The sequence below is a fragment of the Choloepus didactylus genome, chromosome 7 (assembly GCF_015220235.1).
Source record: "Choloepus didactylus isolate mChoDid1 chromosome 7, mChoDid1.pri, whole genome shotgun sequence".
Classification (NCBI taxonomy): Eukaryota; Metazoa; Chordata; class Mammalia; order Pilosa; family Megalonychidae; genus Choloepus; species Choloepus didactylus.
The window spans coordinates 12167727-12193950 of record NC_051313.1 but is presented as its reverse complement, the minus strand read 5'-3'; the positions used below and the strand labels follow the sequence as shown (position 1 = coordinate 12193950).

At 39.7% G+C, this 26224-nt stretch overlaps 1 protein-coding gene across 2 annotated transcripts in view; it reads right to left on the bottom strand.

Annotated features, from left to right (window-relative positions):
• Nucleotides 1-15062: 15062 nt before the first annotated feature.
• Nucleotides 15063-26224, bottom strand: part of AHI1 (Abelson helper integration site 1) — a 259799-nt gene continuing 248637 nt past the window's right edge. The window contains exon 22 of one of the 2 annotated variants that reach the window (XM_037842195.1): nucleotides 15063-16443. In XM_037842195.1, the coding sequence (XP_037698123.1) occupies nucleotides 16435-16443 (9 nt within the window). In that variant the 3' untranslated portion in view covers nucleotides 15063-16434. The remainder of the gene's footprint in view (nucleotides 16444-26224) is intronic. The other variant, XM_037842193.1, reaches the window with a different exon arrangement.

Sequence of the window (26224 nt, the reverse complement as noted above, 5' to 3'; positions counted from 1 at the left end):
AGTTTTGATTGTAAACCAAGAGAATATAAGAGTTTAAAAAATATCCCTGTGGCTGAGTCCAGGACAGAGAGAAAGAGAGACAGAGAGATGGGGGTTGGAGGTGGGGGGAGGGAATAAGAGGAGAAGAAGGGAAGAAGCCGGAGAGAAGGGAAAAGGGGGGCAGGGAAAAGGATCTGTTACGGGAAACAGAAATAGAAAAACACACCGAGAGAAATCTGTAAGGGTGTGATATTGCTGCATATTTTCCAGGATATGTTAATATCTCCATATATAATTTATCCTCAGACAACTGAGCTATATATGTAGAAAACAAGTCTTCTGGGCCTGTGATCTACTTTTGCTCAATATTCACTGAATGCACGTATTATGGGCCAGGTATTAGGTAAACACTGGGAATGAATGACGAAAAGGTGTCGTCATGCTGCAGTCAGCAAACACTTATAAAGAGAGCGCTGCTCTAAGGGACGTGCCAAGGCCCTGAAGGCACGGACTCTTTGGGGTGCTGAAGGCAAACTAAAAAGGGAACCTGTCAAGGATGAAGACCTTACACAGATCTCCACTTGCACCACGAAAACAACCCCAATACAAAACTTCTCACTAGGGTGTGAAATGCATTGGTGGTATTCTTTATTAGTCATTCCTTTTGGACTAGGATAACCTCTCTGTACCACAAAAAAATTGGAAATAAAAGTTTTACTTAAGATTGACGTATTTTCAGTGCAATATGCAACTCTGAGATTCATTTTGATCAATATATTTCATTGAAGATTATTCTGCAAAAGGTATTGGAAATTGGAGAAACAATAAATGTTTGTTTTTTATTCACTTTTTTAAAATAATAAACAGTCCTTTTTTTGGTCAACTGTGAATAAACATTAAAAAAGCAGCCAGTTCATTAAAAAAAAATACATAATGGAGTTTTGCAAACCTAAAGGCTGTAGTAAAATGGTTAAGAGGAAGTGTTTTCTTTTTCTTTTCTTTCTTTCTTTTTTTAATTGTGGAAAATACACATAATATTTACCATGGTAGCCATTTTAAAGTCTTCAATTGAATGGCATTTTGTACCCTCACAATGTTGTGCAACCATCACCACTATCTAGTTCTAGAATATTTTTATGACCCAAAAGGAAACTTGTAACCATAAGCAGTCACTTCCCATTCTCCCCTCACTCCAGCCCCCCTGCAACTACTGATCTGCTTTCTGCCACTATGTAGTTGCCCATTCTGGATATTTCATGTAAATTAAATTGTACAATATATGGACGTTGTGTCTGGCTTCTTTCACTTAGTATAATGTTTTCAAAGTTCATCCGTGTTTTTGCACTTCCTTCCTTTTTGTGGCTGAATAATATTCCATCACATGGATAGACCACATTTTGTGCATCCATTCATCTGTTGATGGATGCTTGGGTTGTTTCCGCCTTTGTCTATTGTGAGTAGTGCTGCTATAAACGTTCGAGTACTAGTTTTCCTTGAACACGTGTTTCAATTCTTTTGGGATATGCCCAGGAGTGGAATTGCTGGGTCTTGCTAATTCTGTTTAACTTATTAAGGCAACTCCAAACTGTTTTCCACGGTGGTTGCACCATTTTACATCCACACTAACAATGCAAGAGGGTTCCAATTTTTGCAGTCCTCACAATCACTTATTTCCCCCCTTTATTTACATTAAATTTATGGTTTTATTGCCATCGCCATGGATGTGGAGTGTTATTGCTTTGTGAAGTGGGAGAGTTTGGGGTCAGACATACCGAGGGTCTATTCCTGACACACCAACTTAAAAGCTGGGTGACCTCAGGCACATTGCCTAACCTTTCTGAGCAGTAGGTTCTTTTTGTTGTTGTTGTTGTTTAATGAGGTAAGAATGATATCTAACTTGTAAGCTTATTCTGTAAATTAAATGAGATAATGCATATCGAGCCCCTGACGAAGAGCCTGACACATAGTCTGTGTTTGGCAAGTGCTGGCTATTATTCAAATTAGTATAATCATGAATAATTATAATAAATACTTTTCCTTCTTGTTATGTAGGACAAAGGACTCAATGCACAGGACAAAGTGAATTGGAGTAATGGCAACTGTTTTATAAACTTAGCATTCACAGCCTACTACCGTGGTTAGAAAAATATATGAGCAGAGGGATGTGGTCTTGCTGACAAGTGATCAATGCGATGGGACAACTGTCAAATCCCATTTCGTTTGGCCGGACAGGGCAGTGCTCCCAGGGCACTTTTAAACTCACAGGGTGAGATGCATGATACCTTTGGTTTTTTTTTTTTTTAATTCAGTTTTATTGAAATATATTCACCTTTGGTTTTTGAATATCAGCCATGTGGAACTTTGCTGGCATGGGTACAATAAAGACGTTTCTAAACACACACACACACACACACACACACACACACACACACACACACACACACGGCCAAGAATTTGGTAAACCAAGATGGACCTACTGCCATCATCAACAACAACAAAATGAACTTTCAAAAGGAATCTTGAGTTCTATGAGAAAAATCACGGTGTTACCTCCATCAGACATTAGCACCACAGCTTTGCCGGAGACATGGCGGCGAACTCAGAGGGTTCCTGGTGTTTCATTCCTATGTGTGCTGCTTCAGCATTAAGGGCATCTGTTTAGTCTTCCTAAAACTCTGAGAAATATTCCAAGCTTCATATTAACCTTACCTGCCAACGTAATGATTTCATGAACATTATTACATTGTTGAATTCCCACTGACAGCGTTCTAACTGTATGGGAGCTTGACTTTAGAAGGAAATGTATTTTGACATTGTTGCTTATTAAAGTATTCTGATTCTACCACTGGGCAAGGAAAAATATAAAAGAGAAGGGGCTACCCACAAGGGCCCCATTCTCAAGAAGCAGACCAGACAAACACTTTTATCTAGGAGTAGTCATGCTAATCCCAAGGAGAATTACAAGAGCATAAATTGAAAGCACATCAAGAGAAAAAGTTAAAGACGTTTAGCAGCGACCACGCTGGAGCTGCACGGAGATGCGAGTGCAAAGCGCCACGTTCATACACAAGCCTTGGCTGGACATGTGCCACAGCGTCGCAAGCTCCAGCTCTTTACACCAGTTGGCCACATCTGAGGCAAACTATACAACTCTGCCTTGGCCCCCCAAACCCCTTATATCCACACTGCTTGGCTGGATGTTGGACTTGCTTGTTGAATAGAAGAAGCTTATTGATTTTTTTTGAAACTTACAGATTTTCTTTTTTTAGATATAAAAACATGACTGATGAAAATGACTGGATTTACTTATATGCATGGAAACACATAATATGAGGTCAGGAATCCCTAACATGAGACTCAGTGATACTGTGGGTTTGTTTATGAATCCAGCAATCTTTTGTCTTAGAAAATGACTGAAATTTTAATAAAAGAATGGTTAAGATATCAGATTTGCAGGCAACAGGGGTCAGGTATACAGGTTTTTAGAAGCCCTTTGAAGGATTTTTACCCTAAGATGAATGGGAATGCAAACTATTATGCAAATCAGACTTAATCTTCTGGATAATTTGCCTCAATAAAAAAAGTTAAAGATGTAAAAGGAAGACTACACCCACATTTTAACCTTGTGTTTTTATGTAAATAAAGAGTTGATCAGAATGCTTTCGGGCTTGAGTAAAGGTATCCCAAGTCATCATCTGGAGGGGCCCACCATCTTGGATCGCTGGCTTCAAGGTCAGACAGTGAAGGTGAACAGTAAAGCTTTCAACAGTTTAATGTCAAGGTGGGTGAATGGCACTGGCCAGTGTCAGGCAATAAGAAGTAAAAAGAAAGCCAGAAAAAAAGTAGGAAAGGAGAGAGTGTGAGAAAGGGAAGAGATGATGAAAAGTAAAAGACAGTTGTGACCATGCAAAGGTATGGTAGAATGACTAATGAAACTGTCCTAGATGTCTTCAAAACATTGCCCACTCTTAGCAGGCATTTATAATGTTAAAAATATTATATTCCGCTTCAGAACATCCTGTGATGTTGAGCACAAGCACAGATTTTAAAAAAATTATCTCAGGCATGCAAGAGACGTTAAATAATACAGGTTGCTTGGTAGTTTGAGCACGTTGGTGGATTGATTGCATTTTAAACTCTCATTTGCAACCCTCTTCCAGATTAGCACAACCTTTTTGATCTCCTAATCAAATATGGTGTTAGGTTCTGGGTATACAAAGATGTATATGACACCATCCCTGACTTTCTTGAGCTCACCATCTATAGGTATGTCAGTTTCAGGGTCATGATGGAAGTGTCTTGACAGACATTAGAACAGGGCACTGTGGGAACACAGTGGAGGAGGAGCCTAAGTTATTAGGAAAGGTATCTTAATGCATGAGTCATCTGAGATGAAAGCCAAAGGGCAATATCCAGCAAAGTGTTTTCAAGCAAAGAAAACAACTCAAGGGCTTGAAATAGCAATGGTCCTCTGAGGGAAGTGGTCTGGGGCTGTTAAAACATGAACAGGAGTCCCACACTGAGCTGAAACTGGAGATGATTCTGTTGTATGCCAGGATGAGCTGCTTGGACTTTATTTCAGATACTAACCAAGAATCTTACTCGTGTTATCACTTACAAGGAGACTGAATTCCATTTGAGAGTTCCCTGTGATATTAGAGAGTGCAGAAGTAACTGTACAGTAATTACCGTGAGCAAAGAGAAATGCTCAGTGGATTTAGTCACAGTGAATGGGGGAGTCAGTGAAGAGTTTTAAGCAGTATGTGATGCGGTCAGGTGTGCATTTTATGAAATGGCCAGTGGTACTTCCAAGTTGGTGAGCTGATCTAATGAAAAGACATTTTAGGTCAAATGGGAAATTACTGAGCATTAATAAAAGAGGTAATTTGTTTGGTTACTTGAACAATGATCATTTGGCTTGAATATAAGACTTTGAATGTAAGGCTTTGGAAAACCCTCTGGAATTTTCAGCATAATCTCCCGCCTCTCCTGTCTATAAAATGTAATTATTATTTTTATTTTTGCATGCTCATATTTGGAATCTGTTACAGTATAACTTTACATTTTAACCTTAAGCTCTTGTATATTTTATTATGTATTCAAATACAGACTGCAACAAAAGTACAAGTACCTTCTTAGTATTGATTATAGGAGAAGATCAATTAATTCCAAAAGTAGTCTTATTAACTTATGGTTGCCTCTTGTACAGGGATATAATTTTTTCCACCTTTTTCAGATATTAGTGAAGAGTTCTCCTGTTTGGAAAGAACATAGCACTGGGGGAAGATCTCTAGACTCTCATCAATAATCATTGCTCAAGTCATTTAACTTCTTTGGGATTGATTTGAAAAATGGGGGAATAATGCCTTTTCTGTCCAACAAAGATTGTGACTGGGCTGGCCCTCTTGGTGGCACTTTGCCGGGCATCTCTCCTCTGTTTCCACCAGGCAGGGTGCAGTACATTCTCTGCCACTCAGGAACCACTCCCCTGACACCCTTCACCTCTCATGGAAACTTCCAGATTCAAGGTTCCCAGATTACCTTTGGTCCTCTTGTTCGTAGTCTGAGGAACTGTGATCTTCCCTAGGAAATGTGCAGACTGTGGACACTGCTACTGTGCAGACTTCACATTTTCGGGCAGCCTCTCCACTCCAGCCTCAGCAGGACTGAGCCTTGTCATTAAAATCCATCCTTGACCATCAACCACTATGACACCTGCATCCAGTTACACAAATCAGGTACGAGAGGATCATGTGGGTTCACGCGGACACAAACCGGCATAATTTCTTATCATTAGATAGGAAAATCTATTTTGACAAAAAGTTACATTTTTTTTCCCTTCTCTGGATTGGAGTGGGGTAGAGTGGGGATAATATCTGTATTTATTTCTTCTCTGTTTAAATTTGCAAATGGCAGGGTCGTGCCTTCCAGAAGAGGACACACAGATGGAGGACATGGTCTTGTAAGCCTTGTTTGTAGGAAGAAGACGTGTCCAAGGGACCACCAAGACAGATCTCATCTTCAGATTTTCCCGGAGGGAATCCCACAGGATCCAGCACCAGGCAGCAGGCATGGGGAGGGCTGAACAGGCTTATGTCAACCCCTGTCTGGGGCTGTCCCCCTTCAGGGAAAGACCACACAGGGCAGAGAACAGATTAAGCTCATTATCTCAGCCCAGGATCTTTGCCATATTCTAGATGCTCCTATTTTGAAATTCAAAAGTGAAAAGTCTGTGCTTGGCCATAGGACACTCTCATCATAACATCCTCATGTTCGTGTTTGAAAGAAAAGTTCACCTTCATCTCATGTGTCTGCAGGCTCTCCAACAACTATAGTATAACAGTCTGTCGCAAGTGTATTAGACGTTTCAGTTTGCCAGACCTGTCATGATAAATTAATTACAGGATGTTGCAGAAATGGCAAAGCTCCAGCAGCGTCTTGCATAGTTTAATATAGCCCCATTTCCCCATTTCAATGTATTTGTGGTTAGATAAATCCTCAGAAATTTACAGCTGCTATAGACTAGTTTATTATGTACTCTGCCTGCACACATGATAAGTATAATAAGAATTTGATGTTCTTAAAGTGCATAGATTTTACTGATACTTCTTTACCACCATGGAAATATTTAGTTGCTAAAAGTAGCATCTGCACATACTTCTGAACATTATCTTCTGTATAATAGGGATGATAAAAACATTACCATGTTTAACCCTTTTCCATTTCCTTTAATTGAAAGAAACTGCGGCCCAAAAAAATTATGTGGGGCATTTATATAAAATGGTTCTGTGAACAAATTTGGTGGAAAAAAAAATTAACTGCTATTCTAAGCAGAAAAGACCAAAAACTGAACTGAAGCTACCAAACTTTTCTCCAGGGAACCTTCTTCCTTTGGTTTCATGACAGCTTTTTGCAAACTTCAGTTGCTCATGTTCGCTTGGCCGACAAGTTATTTTCCTCAACTTACTGCTTTTTCTTCCTTTTAGGCTCTATTTTTTTCTTATCTTCCTTAAGCAAATCATCTCCATGCCACACAATTTTAAAGAATCATCCTTTGGTGGTAGTATATATGTGTACTTATTGAATGCTGTGTAAGACATTTCCTCCACTATATTCACTCACAATTCTTGACAAGTGTCATGTGATGATTTAAGAAGGAATGAATTAGAATAAGGAAAAATCAGACTGTTCAAGACTTTCAGAGATGACATTGAAGCATAGTTGGGCATTTTGACGTAAGTGACAGACGTTGAACATGAACATGAATTAGGTATGCTTATATATGTATTTATGACCTGCTTCTGTTTAGATTGAGAGTAGAAATTAAAATTGTAGATTCTCAGCAGCATCAGCCTCCTCAATATTTTGAGACAAAAATAAATCCATCCAAAATCAGTATGAATTTGAGGTGTGAGATTACAGGAGTAACTTAAGAAAACAGGATGCTCACAACTTGTGCTTGATGTAGATTTGAAGGGGATCATTAGGAAAAATAAAGCATTCTTTGTGTTTACAAAACAAATGTTTTTACGTTATCCAGTTCCCGCCTTAGCTGAAATGATTTCCTATTCACCTTGATAATTAGAGCAGAAGGATATGATGAATGAAGTGCCTCATTACCAAGTTTGCTCCCCTGTTCTCTACAGAGGGGAGCTGTCTACTATTGCCTACTGGGTCATTGTTCTCCCTAAATGATGCTGACATCCAATTCTCCTGTGGATAATTGTGTCCATCCGTAGACTGAGTTCACTGGTCAACAAAGCCATTTGATTGATGTGCTTCTTGATGTTTTTATTATCTCTCATGTAACTCAGAATGGCGCCTTTTCTGCTTCTTGAATAAATGTTACTGTACATGATTAGTGCAATTCTATAGAAGCTATCTTAAGGAAACTTAAGAATTATAGTATGGACTAAAGGTTTACCAGAATGATTATGGGATAAACAAATGACCAGCTGGTTTTTAAAAAATTCAGTCGGATGTATTTCCTTTTATTTAGGTCCCTTGCATTAAAGACGTATCGCCTCCTTTGTTCCTCCTGAGTGTGCTGCAGTCTTGTCTCCGAGCACTCGCACTCACACTTGCACTCACACTCGCTGGCTCACTCTCCGAAGCGGCTGAGATCCAGCACATCAGGGACTTCCCAGCGGAGTTGGAGAAGCCTTCCATGCACACCCCACTCTGATATTCTTGGACCATGTGCATTTGGACCAGCTGCCTACAGAACCTCAGTTTCCTTATTTGTAAGATAGGGATGATTTTATCTGCCTCCTGGGTTTGATGTGAAGAGTAAATGAGGTCATGTAAATAAAGTGAAGATTTGGAGGGGAGGGGGTGTTTTTCTGTAGTTGACTTCAATTAAGCAGAAATCAACACATATATAACTTAAAAATTTTGCATGGTTTATATGTTCCCATGATTTACTTATCAGACACAGTCCTCAGATGGAAAAAATCACTTAAATATATATGAAAATGTATGGTCACAAATTTCTGTTATAGTTTCTAGAACTTTCTGACCTTTTAAAAAATATTTGTAAGGCTTTTGGTTGACCAAGATGGAGGTGTAAGACATTCCAGGATGCCATTCCCACACAGAATCTTTAACAAGTAACAAAAACTGGCATAGCCATCTTCCTCAAAACTCAGGAAAACAGTTAAAGAATTGCAGTAATTGGGCAAGTGCTGAATCAAGAAAATGCAGCTCTAAAAACAGTAGATTAGCTCACGGTGCCCTTGCTGGCCCCTTGGTCGCCTCATCCTTGTACGGGGTGGAGCCAGCCTGTGCTCTCATTGTGGGCCCCTAGTCCTATCACAGAGGAAGCAGAATAACCTTTATGTGTATCCATGTCAGGGCCAATCTATTGGGTGGCAGCATATAAAACTGAACCAAGAACTCATCTGGGGCTCACCCTCCCAGAACTTGCCCAGCAGCTTGTGGAGAGCTAAAGATGTACAAAAAACCATTAAGTCAAAGTGGCCAGGGACAAAGGATTACCTGCTTTGAGAAATATAATAGAGCACTGGGGATGGGGACAAAGTCTATTTCATGGGGGGTGGGGGGTTTCTAAGGCCATGAGCAAGCACACGCCCAGGACAAGACACAGGCGCAGAAGAGATGGAGAGGGCCCTGCCCTTCACATCCCCTCAGGATCATCCTGATAGGAGGACTAAACTCTGGAGGGCACCAGCCAACACACAGCCAATGTACAAAGACTGTGAAAAGTGTTTTTGTGTTGGTTTCTTTTTGTTAGCTCCTGGTACTCAAGGAAATCTCTGTCGTATCACTATCTGGATATAAACTTAAGGAACAGACAGCTCAGGGACTAAATCTCAGTGTTAACACTTTATAGCATGAAAATGTACAATGTGCAACAAAAGAATACAAGACAAAAAAAAAAAAAATAAAAAGGATATGCTGGCCCATCCATACTGGACTATACTGGATGTGATGTTAAGTTCATGTGTAAACTTAGTTAGGTTCTGGTTTCCAGTTGTTTGGTCAAGCAAGCACTGGCCTGATTGTTGTTACTGTGAGGATGTTTTGTGGACTTAAATCATTAGTAAGTCGATTGCATCTATGGCTGATTACATCTACAATCAACTGAGACTACTGCCTTTAACAAGAGAAGCCTCATCTAATCAGTTGAAGGCTTTAAAAGGAGAAGTGATGATTTAAGCAGTCAGCAGAGGGAATTCTCATCTCTAATTCAGCCAGCCAACTTCTCCTGGGGAATTCATCAAAAACCTTCATTGGAGATCCCAGCTTTTGGCTGCCTTATGGAATCTGGACTTGCTTATCCCCACAGTCACATGAGATAATTCTTATAAAAATCTCATAATATTTACAGATATCTCCTGTCAGTTCTGTTTCTCTAGAAAATCCTAACACACTGGCTCAAGAGATCAAGGAAAACATGGAGATCTGAATAACTAAACAATATCACAAAAACAATGAAAGAACACTATGAGACTCTCAATAAAAAGACAGAAATTTTAAAAGGAACCAAAAGAAATAGTGGCATTGAACACCACAATGACTGACACAAAAAATTCCTTAGAGGATTTCAACAGCAGATTGGAGCTGACAGATGGAAGAATCAGTGAACTCAAAGACAAGACAACTGAAATGATTCAGGTTGAGGAGTAGAAAGAAAAAAGAATTTAAAAAATCAAATAGAGCCTAAGAGACCTCTGGAACACCATCAGATGTACCAAGACATGCATTATGGGAGTCTCAGAAGTAGAAGAAATAAAGGAGCAGAAGGAATACTCAAAGAAATAATGATAAAAAAACTTCCCAAATTTAACGGAAGACATGAATATGCACATTCAGTAACCCCAATGAACCTCATGCAGGATAAACTAAAAGAGAACCAGACCTAGACACAGAGCAGTCAAACTGTTGAATGCCAAGGACAAGAAGGTAGCTACAAGAGAAAAGCAATGTGTTATGTACAAGGGAGTCCTGATAAGATTTACGTGTCAATTTCTCATGAGAAATCATAAAGGCAAGAAGGCAGTAGAGCAAAATATTTAAAGTGCAGAAAGAAAACAATTGCCAGGAATAATTTTAAATCCCATGAAATTGTTTTTCAAAAATGAGAGAGAGAATAAGACATTCCCACATTTGTTTATGAGAGAGTTCATCACCTCTAGACCTGCCCTATAAGCAAAGCTAAAAGTCAGTCCTTCAGACTGAAAGGAAAGGACATTAAACAGTGGGTTTGAAGTGGCGTAAATACAGACCTCCAGTAAAGGTAACCAAATGGGTATGTATAAATGCCAGTACTATTGTATTTTTTATCATGTAACTCTATTTTTTACTTCTTATAGATTCTAAAATGCAAATGCATAAAAATTTATGATAAACCCATGTTTTGGACATATAATATATTGAGATATGTGTAACAAGTATAAGGTGGAGGGACAGAGGAGTATAGGAAAAGTGTATGTATATGCTATTGAAGTTAAGATGCTATCAAACAAATGTGATTGTTACCAATTTAGAATGTTAAATTTAAGCCCCATGGTTACCACAAATAAGATAAAAGAAAAATATATAAAGAAAGAAATTGGTAGGGACTCAAAATGGTAAAATATATTAAAAAAACACAAAAAATATGAAAGTAGGTATTAATGGAAAAATTGAGACACATAAAGGGTATAATGCTTACAAAGAGCTAACTGCAAAGTGATAGAAGAAAGTCCTGCATTATCAGTAGTTACTTTAAATGTAAATGGATTAAACTCTTCCATCAAAAGGCAGGGAATGGCAGAATGAGTACAAAAGATGACCCAACTATATGCCCTATGTAACATATTCCCCTTAAATTCAAAGACAAAAGTAGTTTGAAAGTAAAAGGATGGAAAAAAATACCATGCAAATAGTAAACAAAAGAGAGCTGGGACAGCTCATACTAATAAGAGATAAAATGAACTTTAGGTCAAAGTCAAAGAAGGTCACTATGTAGTGATAAAAGGGTCAATTCAATAAGAAGATATAAAAAATTATAAATATATATGCACCTAATGGCAGAGTCCCAACTATATGAAGCAAATACTGATAGATTTGAAGGGAGAAAAAGATGGTTCTACATTAATAGTAGGAGACTTCCATGCACCACTTTCAATAATGGATAAAATGTCTAGACAGAAGATTATTAAGGAAACAGAAGACTTGAATGATACTTTAAATGAACTAAACCTAACAGACATATAGAGAACACTTCACCCTCAGCAGAACACACATTCTTCTCTAGGGCACATGGGTCATTCTCCAGGATAGACCATATATTAAGATGCAACAAAGTCTCAATAAATTCAAAAGTATTGAAATTATACAGTATATCTTCTCCAACCACAATGCAATGAGGCTAGAAATCAATAACACAGGGAAGGGGAAAATTCATAAATAAGTGAAAATAAGCAACATGCTCTTAAATAACCAATGGGTTAAAGAAGAGATCACAAGGGAAATCAGAAAATATCTTGAGGCATATTAAAATGAAAATAAAAAATATCAAAATTTATTGGATGTAGCAAGGCAGTGCTAAGAGGGAAATTTGTACCTCTAAAAGCTTACGCTAAAAAAAGAAGGAAGCTCTCAAATCAGAAACTTAAACTCACAACTGGAGTTTCTTGAAAAACAAGAGCAAACTGAACCCAAAATGAGCAGAAGGAAGGAAAGAACAACAAAGTTTAGATCCTGGATAAATGAAATGGAGAATTAAAAAAATAGAATCAATGAAATTAATTGAAATTGAAAGTTGGTCTTTTAAAAGACTGACAAACCTTTAGCTAGACTGATAAATAAAAAAAGAGAATGGATACAAATAACTAAAATCAGAAATAAAAGGGTAATATTACAGACCCCATACAAATAAAAAGGAATTGATACAGTAAACTGCGGGACACTGTTATCGAGTTCTGACTTGGCGGGCCTGGGCCAGGGGAACTGATCAGCCCCTAGGAAAGGTAGTGGGGCACGGGTGGTAGCGCCCTCCACGGCCCCCCGGGCCTGAGAAAGTGGAGCCGAATGCAGGCCCCATTTCCTCACCCCAAAGTACAACCGTTGGGGAGGGCTTGCCGGAGAAACCCCCCCCCCCCCACCCCGTGCCTTACCCGCACCCTCCACCCTCTTCGTTACCGAAGCAACTCCCGCCCCTTTTCAAACAACCTCCGCGCCCTCTCAGAACCAATCCAAGCCTTTAACCTCTACAGCCACCCCGCCCTCTAAACCGCCCGATATAAGCTTGTACTCTCCCCTAATAAACTCTCTTGGCTTCTTCACCCTAAAAGAAACGTGTCCCGCCTGTTCCTTCTCGCCGCCCTCCACACCTTGCACGCCTCCGCCGGGGACCGGGCCTAGTCCCCCGCCTCGCCCTCGCCTCCGGGAAAGAGCCCCCGCCGCCGGTACCCTCCGAGCAATCCCGAGAGCCTAGGATTTAGCAACCGGCCGCCACCCCCCCCCAGACGAGTCAACTGCTACCGCAGTAAACAACTGTCTGCCAACAAATTAGATAAACTAGATGAAATGAACAAATTCCTAGAAACACACAAACTGCCTCCACTGACTCAAGAAGAAATAGAAGCTCTCAAAAGACCAGTAACAGGTAAAGAGATCAAATCAGTCATCAAAAACCTCTCAACAAAGAAAAGCCCAGGACAAGACTGCTTCACAGGTGAATTTTATCAAACATTTTGAGAAGAATTAACACCAATACGGATCAAACTCTTCCAAAAAAATTGAAGAGGAAGGAATGCTCCCTTACTCATTCTATGAGGTCAGCATCTTCCCAATACCAAAGCCGGATAAAGATCCCACAAGAAAAGAAAATTAGACCAATATCCCTTATGAATATAGATGCAAAAATCCTCAACAAAATACTAGCAAAAGCATATTAAAGTAATTATACACCATGATCAAGTGGGATTTATCCCAGATATGCAACTGGTTCAATGTAAGAAATCAATGAATGTAACACACCGCATTAACAGAATGATAGGAAAAAAAACACACAAAAAACATGATCATCTCAATTGATGCAGAAAAGGCATCTGACCAAATCCAGCACACCTTCTTGATAAAAACACTTAGAAAACTAGGAATAGAAGTTACCTTGTCAACATGATAAAGGGCATATATGAAAAACCCACAGCTAACACTATACTCAATGGAGAAAGACTGAAGGCTCTCTCTCTAAGATTAGGGATGAGATAAGGATGCCCACTGCCACCACTGTTATTCAACATTGTACTGGAAGTTCTAGCCACAGCAATTAGTCAAGCAAAAGCATAGAAGGCATCTAAATTGGAAAGGAAGAAGTATAATTTGCCCTATTTGCAGATACATGATCCTAAATATAGAAAATCCCAAAAAATCCACAACAAAGCTAATAGAGCTAATAAAGGAATTCAGCAACATGGCAAGGTACAAGATCAATGTGCAAAAATCAGTGGTGTTTCTATACACTAGTAATAAACAATCTGAAGAGGAGACAAGAAAAAATTTCATTTACAATAGCAACTAAAAGATTCATATATCAAGGAATAAATTTGGCTATAGATGTAAAGGACTTGTACACAGAAGACTATAAAACATTGCTAATAGAAAGAAAAAGGACCTAAATAAATGGAGGGAATTCTGTGTTCAAGGACTGAAAGACTAAATATTATTAAGATGTCAATTCTACTCAAAATTATTTAGAGATTCAACACAATCCCAACAAAAATTCCAACAGTCTTCTTTGCAGATGTTGAAAACTCAATCATCAAATTTGTTTGGAAGGGTAAGAGGTCCCGAATAGCCAAAACCATCTTGAAGGGGAAGAATGAAGTTGGGAAACTCATACTTCCCAGTTTTAAAACTTATTAAACTTATTACAAAGCTATAGTAATCAAAACAGCATGTTACTTGATACAAGGACAGACATATAAACCAATGGAATCTAATTGAGAGTTCAGAAATAAACCCTTACATCCATGGCAATTGATTTTTGACAAGGGTGCCAAGTCCACTCAATTGGGAAAGGTAGTCTCTTCAAACGGTGCTGGGAAAATTAGATAACCATATGCAAAAGAATGAAGGTGGACCCCTACTGCACACCATACACAAAAATTAACTCAAGGTCAAAATGGATCAAAGAGCTAAATATAAGAATCAAAACTATACAACTAGAAGAAACCACAGAAAGATATTTTCAGGACCCGGTGTTGGGCCATGGTTTCTTAGACTTTACACTAAAAGCACAAGCAACAAAAGTAAAAACAAATAGGACTTCTTCAAAATTAAAAACTCTTGTGCATCAAAGGACTTTATCATGAAAGGAAAAAGACAACCTACAAGATGGGAGAAAATATTTGGAAATTACTTATCCAATAAGGGTTTAATACCCAGAATGTATCAAGAAATTCTACAATTCAACAACAAAAAGACAAAGAACCCAATAAAAAAATGGGCAAAGGACTTGAACAGACATTTTGCCAAAGAAGATATGCAAATGGCCAAAAAGCATATGAAAAGATGCTTATCATCATTAGCCATCAGGGAAATGCAAATCAAAACCAGAATGAGATACCATTTCATACTCACTAGAATGGCTACTACAGAGACTCAACACGTCACAACACTATGAACTGAAACCATAGAGAGATGTGTATTTTTATTTTATATTGTCAAGTGCATCCCCAAGACAGAAATAACAGGCTAGTACAAGGGATGTCGGCACCTGGAACAGGAGAGCTGGGTGCTGTCAGGGCCACCTCCGTGTTCACCAGGGCCCTCAGCAGTCCTCAGTGCCAACCATCACTTTCAAAATGCCTTTTTTAAATTTAAAGTTCTACACTGCAGAGGAGTGTTTGCCAATTTTCATGCCTCCAAACATGTGCAAGAGTAGGAGCCAAATATGTTTTTACTAGAAGACACTGCACATTGGGTATACATCTGGGCCAACTTCACAGCTCAGTAACCAGCCCTGTTCCTCTCACTTCTTACTTTAAAGGAATCATTAAATGAGGTTTTCTAACTTTATGTCAGTTTTGACCTTTTTGGGTTAAATATTTTATCAACAGACTCATAGTCACATAGCAGACAAAGATGGAGAGATGAGCAGAAAAACCAAAAAATGAATTTTCTATTACATCACACTTCAAAATCTATACTCACATAGTAATAACACTGTCATTCTGGAACTATAGAAATAAATAATGCCATGTTATAACTTTAAAACAACTATTAAGACTAAAATAAATATTAAACAATATAAACAAATATTAAACAAATCACCTACATGTTTAACTATGAAATACTATTTTTTAAAGTAAAGAAATTTGGAACACTGTTGCCAATCTAGCCAAAAATTAATTCTAGTTACATATGATTCATTCAAAACAAATACAAAAATTAAATGCTAAAAAGCAAATGGTTTCCTTGTAAAGATATCTTTCTGACTGGGACCATTTTGTATACAGAATATTCTGAAGCTGCTTATGTTTTAAATAAAGTTAAATTTCAAAAGCAGATACTTCATATTCTGAGCATAACGTCACACCTGTAACCGCATTACAGATGTAACAATATTAAATGATTACTTAATGGACATCTTAATGATACAAAGACTTTTTCTCCAAGTTTGCTGAGTAACAATTATGTTTTTTAGTCTTCATTGGTCTTCCCACATTGGTAATGTAATTCTATTATGATTACTAATAAATACAAGTACTAACACCTCGACCAACAACAATCACAATGTTTTATGACAAGTAAATTCAAAGGCCACATTTATTTTTCTCACAACCAGTTTCTAATTTTCCTGCCTTTCATGAGGACAAGAAGTACCAGATCCTTCCTTTCTTCCTCAGTATCTGCAAATCCTGAACTCTGAGGAGAAATTCCGTTTGGTTGAATTTGTCGTTTCCTTTCTGTGCACATGGTCCTCAGTCTCTTCATTCTCCTTCAGCTCTTCTATAGGGAGAAAAGTACACAGGATGTACTAAGTGAACTCGAACACTGTCTTTTGGCTGCCGCCAAACCTCAGCCCAAGCAGCAGCACAGGTAATGGAACACCTGGGCCACCCACCCCCACACAAACGACCAGGTCAGACGGAAGTGTGAATGACCCATCTTCTAGTTTGTCCCTTGAGCACCCATTAACATCATTGAGGATCATGAGAAGTTGTTTCAGGCCTGCTCCAGCAGGGACAAGTTATGACAAGTACAAAGAAATGCACCTCTTGAATACAGAAAACTAAATACTCTAACACCTGGGCAAGTTCCAGAAACCAAGAACAGGTGATCAGTTTATAAAATTCTCCATCCATCGGGAAACTGTCATGGACAATGCTTCAGGATTAGTGACCAGAAGGCATGTGGGCCTTTTTATGAAGAATTCTTTCATTTAATCTATGGCTGTGTCTACTTTTACAACTGGGTTAGCTATTACATTTTTCAAATGAAGCTACAAAAATGATCTGCCTCGTCTTTGACTGACCAAGAGATGGTTAACCAGCTGTGCATCGAGACGCAGATGTGAAAGAAAACAAATTATACCATTAATAAGAAATCAAGAACCCATACGCAGATGAAAGCAGCAGCTGCTCCTTAGAGACCATGGAGTAAGGGCGCTGCTGCTAACCAGTGGGGTGGAACCAGACGCTCTTAATGCACTTACTCATTGACCAGTGATGAGGAGCTGGACTTAAACAGAAATGTTATTGCCCTTCCTCTAACAGAAGGGACTTAACACTTGGTTGCCCCTAAAAACCAAGGCATGGCCTGAGAAAGAAGGTGATCTGGTGAAGGCGACGTCAACTCCACTGATCCCTTCTGAGCAAAGCGATGGCTGGAGCGTCTTGGCCAGAGTGGGCAGGAGCCGCCATTGCCCAAGAGCCTTCCTGGTGCCAGGGGGAGGTTAGAGAGCACCTTAGCTTTTTGGGACAGACCCAATCTTAAGTACATTGCTGCACTGCTTTTCATATAGAAACATTTACACAAAAGGGGGAAAAGATCCCTTGTCAAGCCATGTTTCCTGATTTCACATTTGTTCAGTGGAGCTACCAAGGCAAGGCTGGTTTTGTATGGAGAAGCTGCAAGTGAAGCTCAGGAGAGCAAATGAAGAAAGATGAGCGTAAAACAGTGTAGATACATTATGCAAAGGCAGAATGTCACTAGGGACAAAAGTGTGTGTCATTTCAGTCCCTGTGTGTATTCGGGGAAGTATGTAACACATGCCCCAATTTAAGTCCTGATAAAAATGAGAAAAAGCAGTACAAGCTCAACTAGAGGCTGGTGCCAGTCACAGAGAGGAGGCCCCCGAAACCTCCACAGAGGCCAGTGAGGGTGGGGAAAGGATCTCAGAGGAGGAACAAGGCAAGACAAAGTGAGAGGACGAAAAAGAAGAAGAAAAATAGAAAAGGGAAGGGGGTGGTGGTGGAGAAAGAGCAGCTGGTAATTAGCGAGACGGATCCTCACGTGCAGAAGATGCAGGACGAGCTGTGGGCCATGGACCGGGACGGCGCCGAGACGCAAACGGAGCAGCCGGGAGGACCCCGGGGGAGGGAGGCCGGGGCGGGGGGCTTGACCAGACGGAGCTCCAGGGGGCATCAGACAGCGTCTTTAAGGGAGATACTTCAGACGAAGAAGAGGAAGGAACCATGACAAAGCCTGCCAGGAAGGGGAGAGAGGGGTGGGATAAGAGGGAGAGGAGAGGAGATGGCCAAGTGTACACCCGCCAAGGAGAGCTCGCCTCTGCAGGGACAGCGGAGATGCCGACAGAGGGAGCAGATGTCGTCTTAACCAAAGACATGGATAACCCCACACCTGTCCTCTCTGGGGTCTCCTCAGGAAGTGGCCCCAAGAGATGCCAGGGGAAGACAGAAACAAAAGAGAGGACCTTTTAAAAGGTACAGCAGATGAAAAGAGAAAGGAAAATCTGCTCAGGAAGATTACTCAACTATAAGAAACTAGGTTACTGTTTGAGTGTATGTGATGTGTGAAAAATGAGATTTATAAAAATACTGGGCCAGATCCCACAAGAAATCCCATTCAAAAATATTCCCTGCATGTTTACTATGCGGTCACATACTGATCTACCTACTGGGGAGAAAAAATGTGCACATATTGAAATCCCTGCCTGCAAATACTCTCTAATCAGAGTTACTGGGCAAAGCAACGTGTAAGACAAATGACCCAGAACTTGGAGCCAGATCAAGTCCTAGTTCAGGCACTTTCCATGTGTGACTCTTGAGACCTTGGTCTCTTTAAGTGTAATGAGCTAGATTAGAAAATTTCTGAAATTGCATTCATTTAAAAAAAAATGATCAAGTAATGCATATCAACATACACTGAATGGGAAAATTAGAAAATATACACAATAAATGAGAGAAAAAAGTCCACCACTCAGAGATAAGTACTGATATTTTGAAGTATATTGTTTTATAGTTTATTTATAGTATATAAAATTTTTATAGTAGTCTTTTAAAACAATGTATCATAAACATCTTACTACGTCTCTAAAAATATTTCTATAATAAAATGAGTATGAATAATAGCTATACAATCCTCCATTATATAAATGATACATAATTTAATCAATCCTCTATTCCTAGATACTTAGTTTTCTTTTCCCCTCTATTTTTCAAACATTGCTTAAAGGAGCAGCCTTTTAGCTGAATCTCTGCAAGCATGCTTACAATATATTCCTGGAAGTAGAATTATCATGTCAAAGGACATAAACGTTTTGAAAACTCTTTAAAAAACATATTACTGAATTCTTCTTCACAAAGGATGGATCAGTTTTATACTATTACCATCTGTGTATGAGGGAGCCCTTTACCCATATTCTCATCAACACTAGGCATTTAATTTTTGAAAAATGTTGCCATTTTGTGAAGGAAAAACACCATCTCATTTTATTGTTTTAATTTCCATCAATCTGATCACTAGAAGGTAAACCTTTTTCATTCATTCACTGCCATTTTTATTTCTTCTTTTAAGAGTTTCCTGTGCATACCCCTGCCAATTTTTCTATTGTATTCATTTTTCTTGTTGATTTCTTAGAGCTTTTTATATATTAAGGTATTTATCTGGCATATATTTTGTAAAATTCCCCCCATCCCAGCTTATTGTTGGTTCTAAAATTCTGTTTATGGTGACTTTTTTTGAAATGCATAATTTAACATTTCTATCATTTAAATCTAAAAATCTCTTTCAAAATGTTTTCTGATTCCAGTGATAAGGTTACAACATCATCACTTAACCCACAATCATATAACTATTCATCTACATGCTTTCATCTGTATAATTAGATTTTCTTTGTTTTTACAATTCAAGTCTGGAAATACTCTCATTGCTAAAATTCTGAATCTAGTTTCTAGAAAGTGACAAATTCGCAAATGTGGGCATTTAACTTTCAGCTGACAAACTTCATTTCCACTTAACAGAGACCCAAGAGGCCTGCAGACAGGAAGGGGGACTGTCCCGCCCTTCTCATTCCCTAGCACCCCCCACCCCCCCACCCAGCAGAGCACTGGTTTTCCTCTCACCTCCAGCAGAGTGGCTTTTTGGCCCCTTTGCTCCTTTTTCTTCATCTGCTATCCATTAAGTGTCTGAGGCCCTCAAGGCTCTGCTCTTTGCTCATGTCAGAGGTGCAGGAGGGAGAGGTCCGAAACCCGAGTCAGTGAGAACGGTACTGCAATATTTCAGATGAGGCTTTGATGGAGGGACGTGGTGGTGGGAACCGAAGGGGGGTGTTCCAGTTTGCTAATGCTGCCATTTTGCAAAACACCAGAAATGGATTGGCTTTTATAAAGGGGGTTTATCTGGTTACAGAGTTACAGTCTGAAGGCCATGAAGTGTCCAAGATAAGGCATCAACAATAGGGTACCTTCACTGGAGAAAGGCCATTGGCATCCGAAAAACCTCTGTTAGCTGGGAAAGCATGGGGCTGGTGTCTGCTGATCCTGGGTTATGTTCCAGCAACTCTCTCAGCTCCTGTGCATTCTTCAAAATGTTGCTCTTGGGGTGTTTGCCCTCTCTTAACTTCTCCAGAGCAAAAATCTGCTTTCAAAGGCCATCTCCAAAATGTCTCTGCAAGCTGCAGCAGTGAGCTCCTTCTGTCTGAGCTTCTTATATAGGACTCCAGTAAACTAATCAAGGCCCACACTGAATGAGCGGGGCTATACCTCCATGGAAATGATCTAATCAGTGTTATCACCTACAGTTGGGTGGGTCACATCTCCATGGAAACAACCTAATCCAAAGGTTCCAACCTAATCAAAACTAATACGTCACCCCCCACAAGACTGTATCAACAAACATGGCATTTTGGGGGACATACTACATCCAAACCGGCACAGGGGGTAAATGGGAAATCTGAGAGAGAATACAGGGGTGAGAGACTGTGGGCTGCGTACAATAAAAAGAGAGATAAATTTAGCTCCCCTCTTAATGACCTTGATAAAGGACAAGAATAAAGTAAATCTCATCTGCCTCAGAAATACATTTGATGGCTGGGAAAAGCTAGAAAGTCTTTACCATATAAAGTTAGATGGAAAAACATACTAGTACATGTATGTAAAAGCATTAGAGATTCCTTAATGACAGCGCAAAGGGTGAAGGGAGTATATGCATAGAAACCTGTGACACTCCGACCTGTGAGATGGGAAATGTGCGCTTGTCAAATGATTCGATGCCAACAGTACATTTTACACTGGCAATAGTAAAACTACAACGTTTCATACTTTAAAACAGACATTTTGTGTATGGGTATGTAGTAGTACGAATTATGTTAGGAGGAAGAAAACACAAACATAATGAAAGGAGGGAAAACTGAAGAACAGAAGACTGTGTTTCCCTCTTAGGATGCCCAGGAAAGGGGGGAGACACTAAAACAGAGCTTGAAAAAGACGCAAGAATGTCAAAATCAGGTGATAAGCGGGACTGAATAAAGATGTATAAACAAGCAGAATGAAGTTATAAGCAGAATGGAGTTGGATGGCTGAGGGGAGAAGGAAAAGAAAAAATAACAGAGATGAAAGAACACATAAATTCAGTATAAAGGAACAGAATGATGAGAGAGAGAGAGAGAGAGTAAAGAAAAGGTTTAGTTGGCAAAAAAAAAGCACTGATATTTCACAAGCGTAATCTGCCTTACCTCTGGGAACCAATGCCCTAGCTTTGAAGTCACAACTCAATGTCTGCGTTGGCCAAGGAGTTAAGATGAATCAGGGCAGCAAGCTGGGGGCGCTGCAGAGGCGGAGACTGGAAGATGGGTGGGTGAGTGGCCCAACTAAAGGAGGTGACCCATTTCCCAGCTCCAGCTGATGGGTGCCATGAAAGAATGTGGAGTTGGGTTCCCAGAACTTCTGATTATCTTCAAGAGAAGTAAGAGACTTGCTTCTTTTATGTGAGATCTTGTTATATTTGGGCGACTAATAAAATATTTAAACCCTCACAAAGACATGCGCAGAAGGGACCCAACCAAAGACACAAGGACCACATTTGGTTCACAGGCCCTAGTTTTTGGCCTCTGCCCTAGCAGAGTGGACACTCACTAGCCTTGGGATACCCTGGCTGCCTCCAAACTTTGGTGCCTTGGACCCTGCTCTCCTTCTAAGGCCTTGTCTTCTTGTCCACCCTGTGAATGTCCCTGCATGGTCTACATGCTGTCTTACCTTTTGGACTCTCTCTGACCACTGTAGGAAGATCAGACTAATCCTCTACTCCTTTCTATTCCTCACAATCCACATATAATCTATCAGAAAACTATCTTCAAAATATACACAAAATCTGGACTTTTGTTTGCAGACAAGATGGAGTAACTGGGACCAGATTTACTCTCTGGCTTAAAACAACAAAATAACTAGACAAAATATATGCAACAACAGTTTTTAAGACATTAAATCACAGGCAACAAAGAGCAGAGACCCTCGAGAGGTGAGCCCTACGACTGCCCCAGCTTACTGCCTAGAGAGTTTCCAAGCCACGGTGCAGGGAGGTGAAACCCAGGTGGGACACCGTCATATGCCCTAATATATGTGTAACCGGCATCCTCAAAGAAGAGGAGATAAATAAACAGTGAGATACAGAAAAAAGTGGACGAAAAAATGGCCCCAAATAAGCAAATAAGAAGACAGTGAAGCAACATCTTTAAAGCTTCAAAAGAAAAACCTTTCAACCCAGAATCGAATGCCCAGTGAAATAACTTTCAAAAACAAAAGTCAAAAAAAGACTTCTTCAGAAATGCAGAAGCTGAAAGTACTCATCTTCAGCCAGCCAACATTACAAGAAATGTTAAAGGAAGTCTTCCAGGAGAAGGAAGATGGTAACAGGTAGAAACATGTAGCTACACAAAGGAATGAACATTGGAAATGGTAACAAAATGGGTAAATATATAAGAAGGAAAAGGCAAACCATGGACTGGGGGAAAATATTTGCAAATTATCTATCTTGTAAAGAACATATTTGGAATATATAAGGCACTCTCAAAACTTAATAGGAAACCAAACAACCTAATTTTAAAAAAGGGCAATTTGAACACACTTTACTGAAGTATATGGATGGTAAACATCATTGTTCTTAGACATATATATCAGACAGGGATATAGGGGAGGAATATGGGATTCTTGGTAGCGGTGTTATTTGCTGTCCTTACTAGTATATTGTATTGTATGACATGTTATTTTTCTTTTTATCATTTTTTTCTTTTTGCTAAAAAAAAAAAAACAATTTTTCTTGTAGTAATCAGTATGTTCAAGTGCTGATTGTGGTGATAAATGTACAACTTTATGATGATACCATGAACAACTGATTGTACACTGTGGATAAATGTACGGTATGTGAATATAACTCTATAAAATTGTAGGAAAATATATATATAGGAGTAAAAGTGTTGGAGAAAACATGGTGAGAGGGATGATGTCTCACCAATATGGACTAACTACAATGTGTAAACTCAGAATTGAATCTTAGAACATAGCCTAACGTGGACATAATAATTGTAATAGTCCCTAGATTGTAAGCCCTTACAGCAGTTAACTCTATCCCTGAATTGTAAGGCCTATCTCTAAACTTTGAGATGCTGATCCCCTAGCGTATAACCTGATTGGTCTCTGGAACAATGCTTATCTCTGAGACACCTGAAACTCAGAGCTAGAGCTCGGCAGATATGAATGTCAGTATTAGTGCATACAGCCACTGTCAAAAAAAAAAAAAAGCTGAAAAAGATCCCAGACTTCAATTAGTGATATGAATGAAGCAGGTCTGGTTAAGACCAGGGCAAACCAGGCCAAAGGGTAAAGGTTGAAACTGATTGTGTTTTAAAAACTTCAACTTCCATATGAGACCAAGGGAATAGATATCTATTTGGTACAGGATCTAAATTTTCTAAATGGTACAACTCTACAGTCGATTTGTTCAAACACCACAATTGCATGGAACTTTGAATAGGAAGTGAGATACGATAGGTTAGTATAGGCTGGAGTGAAATAGTGACACATCCTACAGTAATTTGGGCAGATAATAAAAAATATATTTACAGCCTCCCCCTCCCCAGCCCCAAGGATCTGGGGGAAGGTGCGGACGTGTTGGACATCCTCACCTGGACTGGTGTTGATGTTGTCACAAACATTGGGACTGGCGGTTTGATGTGCTGAGCCCTCGAGCATGGGACTTGCCCTTACGAAGCTCATTACCACAAAGGAGAGTCTAAACTTGCATGTAATGGTGCCTAAGAGTCTCCCCCTGAGTACCTCTTTGTTGCTCAGATGTGGCCCTCTCTCTCTCTAACTGAGCCATCTCGACAGGTGAACTCGCTGCCCTCCCCTCTACGTGGGACCCAACTCCCAGGGGTGTAAATCTCCCTGGCAATGCAGAATATGACTCCTGGGGATGAATGTGGACCCGGCATCGTGGGACTGAGAGTATCTTGTTGACCAAAAGGGGGATGCAAAATGAGATGAAATAGTTTCAGTGGCTGAGAGATTTCAAATGGAGTCGAGAGGTCACTCTGGTGGACATTCTTATGCAGTATATAGATAACACCTCTTAGGCTTTAATGTATTGGAATAGCTAGAAGTAAATACCTGAAACTACCAAACTCCAACCCAGCAGTCTGGACTCCTGAAGACAATTATATAATAATGTAGATTACAGGGGGTGACAGTGTGATTGTGAAGACCTTGTGGATCACACCCCCTTTATCTAGTGTATGGATGAGTGGAGGAATGGGGATAAAAACTAAAGGACAAATGGGGTGGAATGGGGGGATGATTTGGGTGTTCTTTTTTCACTTTTATTTTTTATTCTTGTTCTGGTTCTTTCTGATGTAAGGAAAATGTTCAGAGATAGATTGTGGTGATGAATGCATAACTATGTTATCATACTGTGGACAGTGGATTGTATACCATGGATGATTGTATGGTGTGTGAATGTATTTCAATAAAACTGAATTTAATTAAAAAAAAAAAACTTAATAGGAAACCAAACAACCTAATTTTAAAAAAGGGCAATTTGAACACACTTTACTGAAGTATATGGATGGTAAACATCACTGTTCTTCGACAGGCAAATTCAAACCACAGTGAGATATACCTACACCTATTAGAGTGGCTAAAATTAAAAAGACTGGTTATACTAAATATTGGCGAGGACATACAGGAGGTTGAACTCACGCTCCTGGTGGGAATGTAAAACAGCAACATCACACAGAAAATTTGGAAAAGTTTTGCAGTTTCCTAAAAAGTTAAACAAACACCGACTCGATGACCAGCCATTCCACTCCTAGGTATTTAGCTAGGAGAAATGAAAGCACATGTCCATACGAAGATTGGTAAACCAATGTTGATAGCAGCTTTATTTGTATACAGTCATACGAAACTGGAAACAACCCAAATGTCAATCAATAGGTGATGAATAAACAAAATGCAGTATGTCCAGACAATGGACTACTACTCAGCATTATAAAGGAGTGAACTATTGATACACAACGACATGGATAAATCTCAAAGTAATTATGCGGAGTGAAAGGAGCCAAACAAAAAGAGAATATACTATATCATCCCACTGTATGACATAAAACTCTAGAAATTGAAAGCAGATTGGTTGGGGGCAGGGAAAGAGTAGGAAGAAGATAGGAATTGGCACAAGAAATCTCTTGGAGAGATGGATCTGTTAATCGTCTTGGTTGTGGTGATGGTTCCATGGGTGTATACCTATGTCAAAACTCAATGTGGGCAGTTTACCATATATCAATTATACCTTACCAAAGTGTTAAAAAATACCTATGTATACACAAAATCTGACCCTGTCACTCTCTCTGGTCTCATCTCCTACCGTCCTGCACTTGTCTCCTCCGCTCCAGAAACGGTGAGGTCCTTCCTGCTCTGTGGACGCACCAGGCACGCTCCCGCCTCAGGCCCTTTGCGCCTGACCCCATTTCCCGACGTCCTTCCAGTCTTTTCCTTAGTGAGGCCTCTTCTGGCACCCTACTGAAAGCTGAAAACTGCAGCCTGCCCCTCTCACTCCCGAGCCTGGCTCCTCCTCCACAGCACAGCCTGCATCTGACACAGACATTTTATCTATTTTACATAGGCGTAAATAAAATGTCAGCTTCACGTGGCAAGGATTTTTGTCGGGTTACTGTGGTTCCTAGGATTTGGTCTGGAATGTGGCAGGCGCTCAGCCAACGTGTGTGTCGTGAAGGGCTCTGCGTGGGCCGGTCTCCCTTGCCTCACCGGGCACTCCCTTC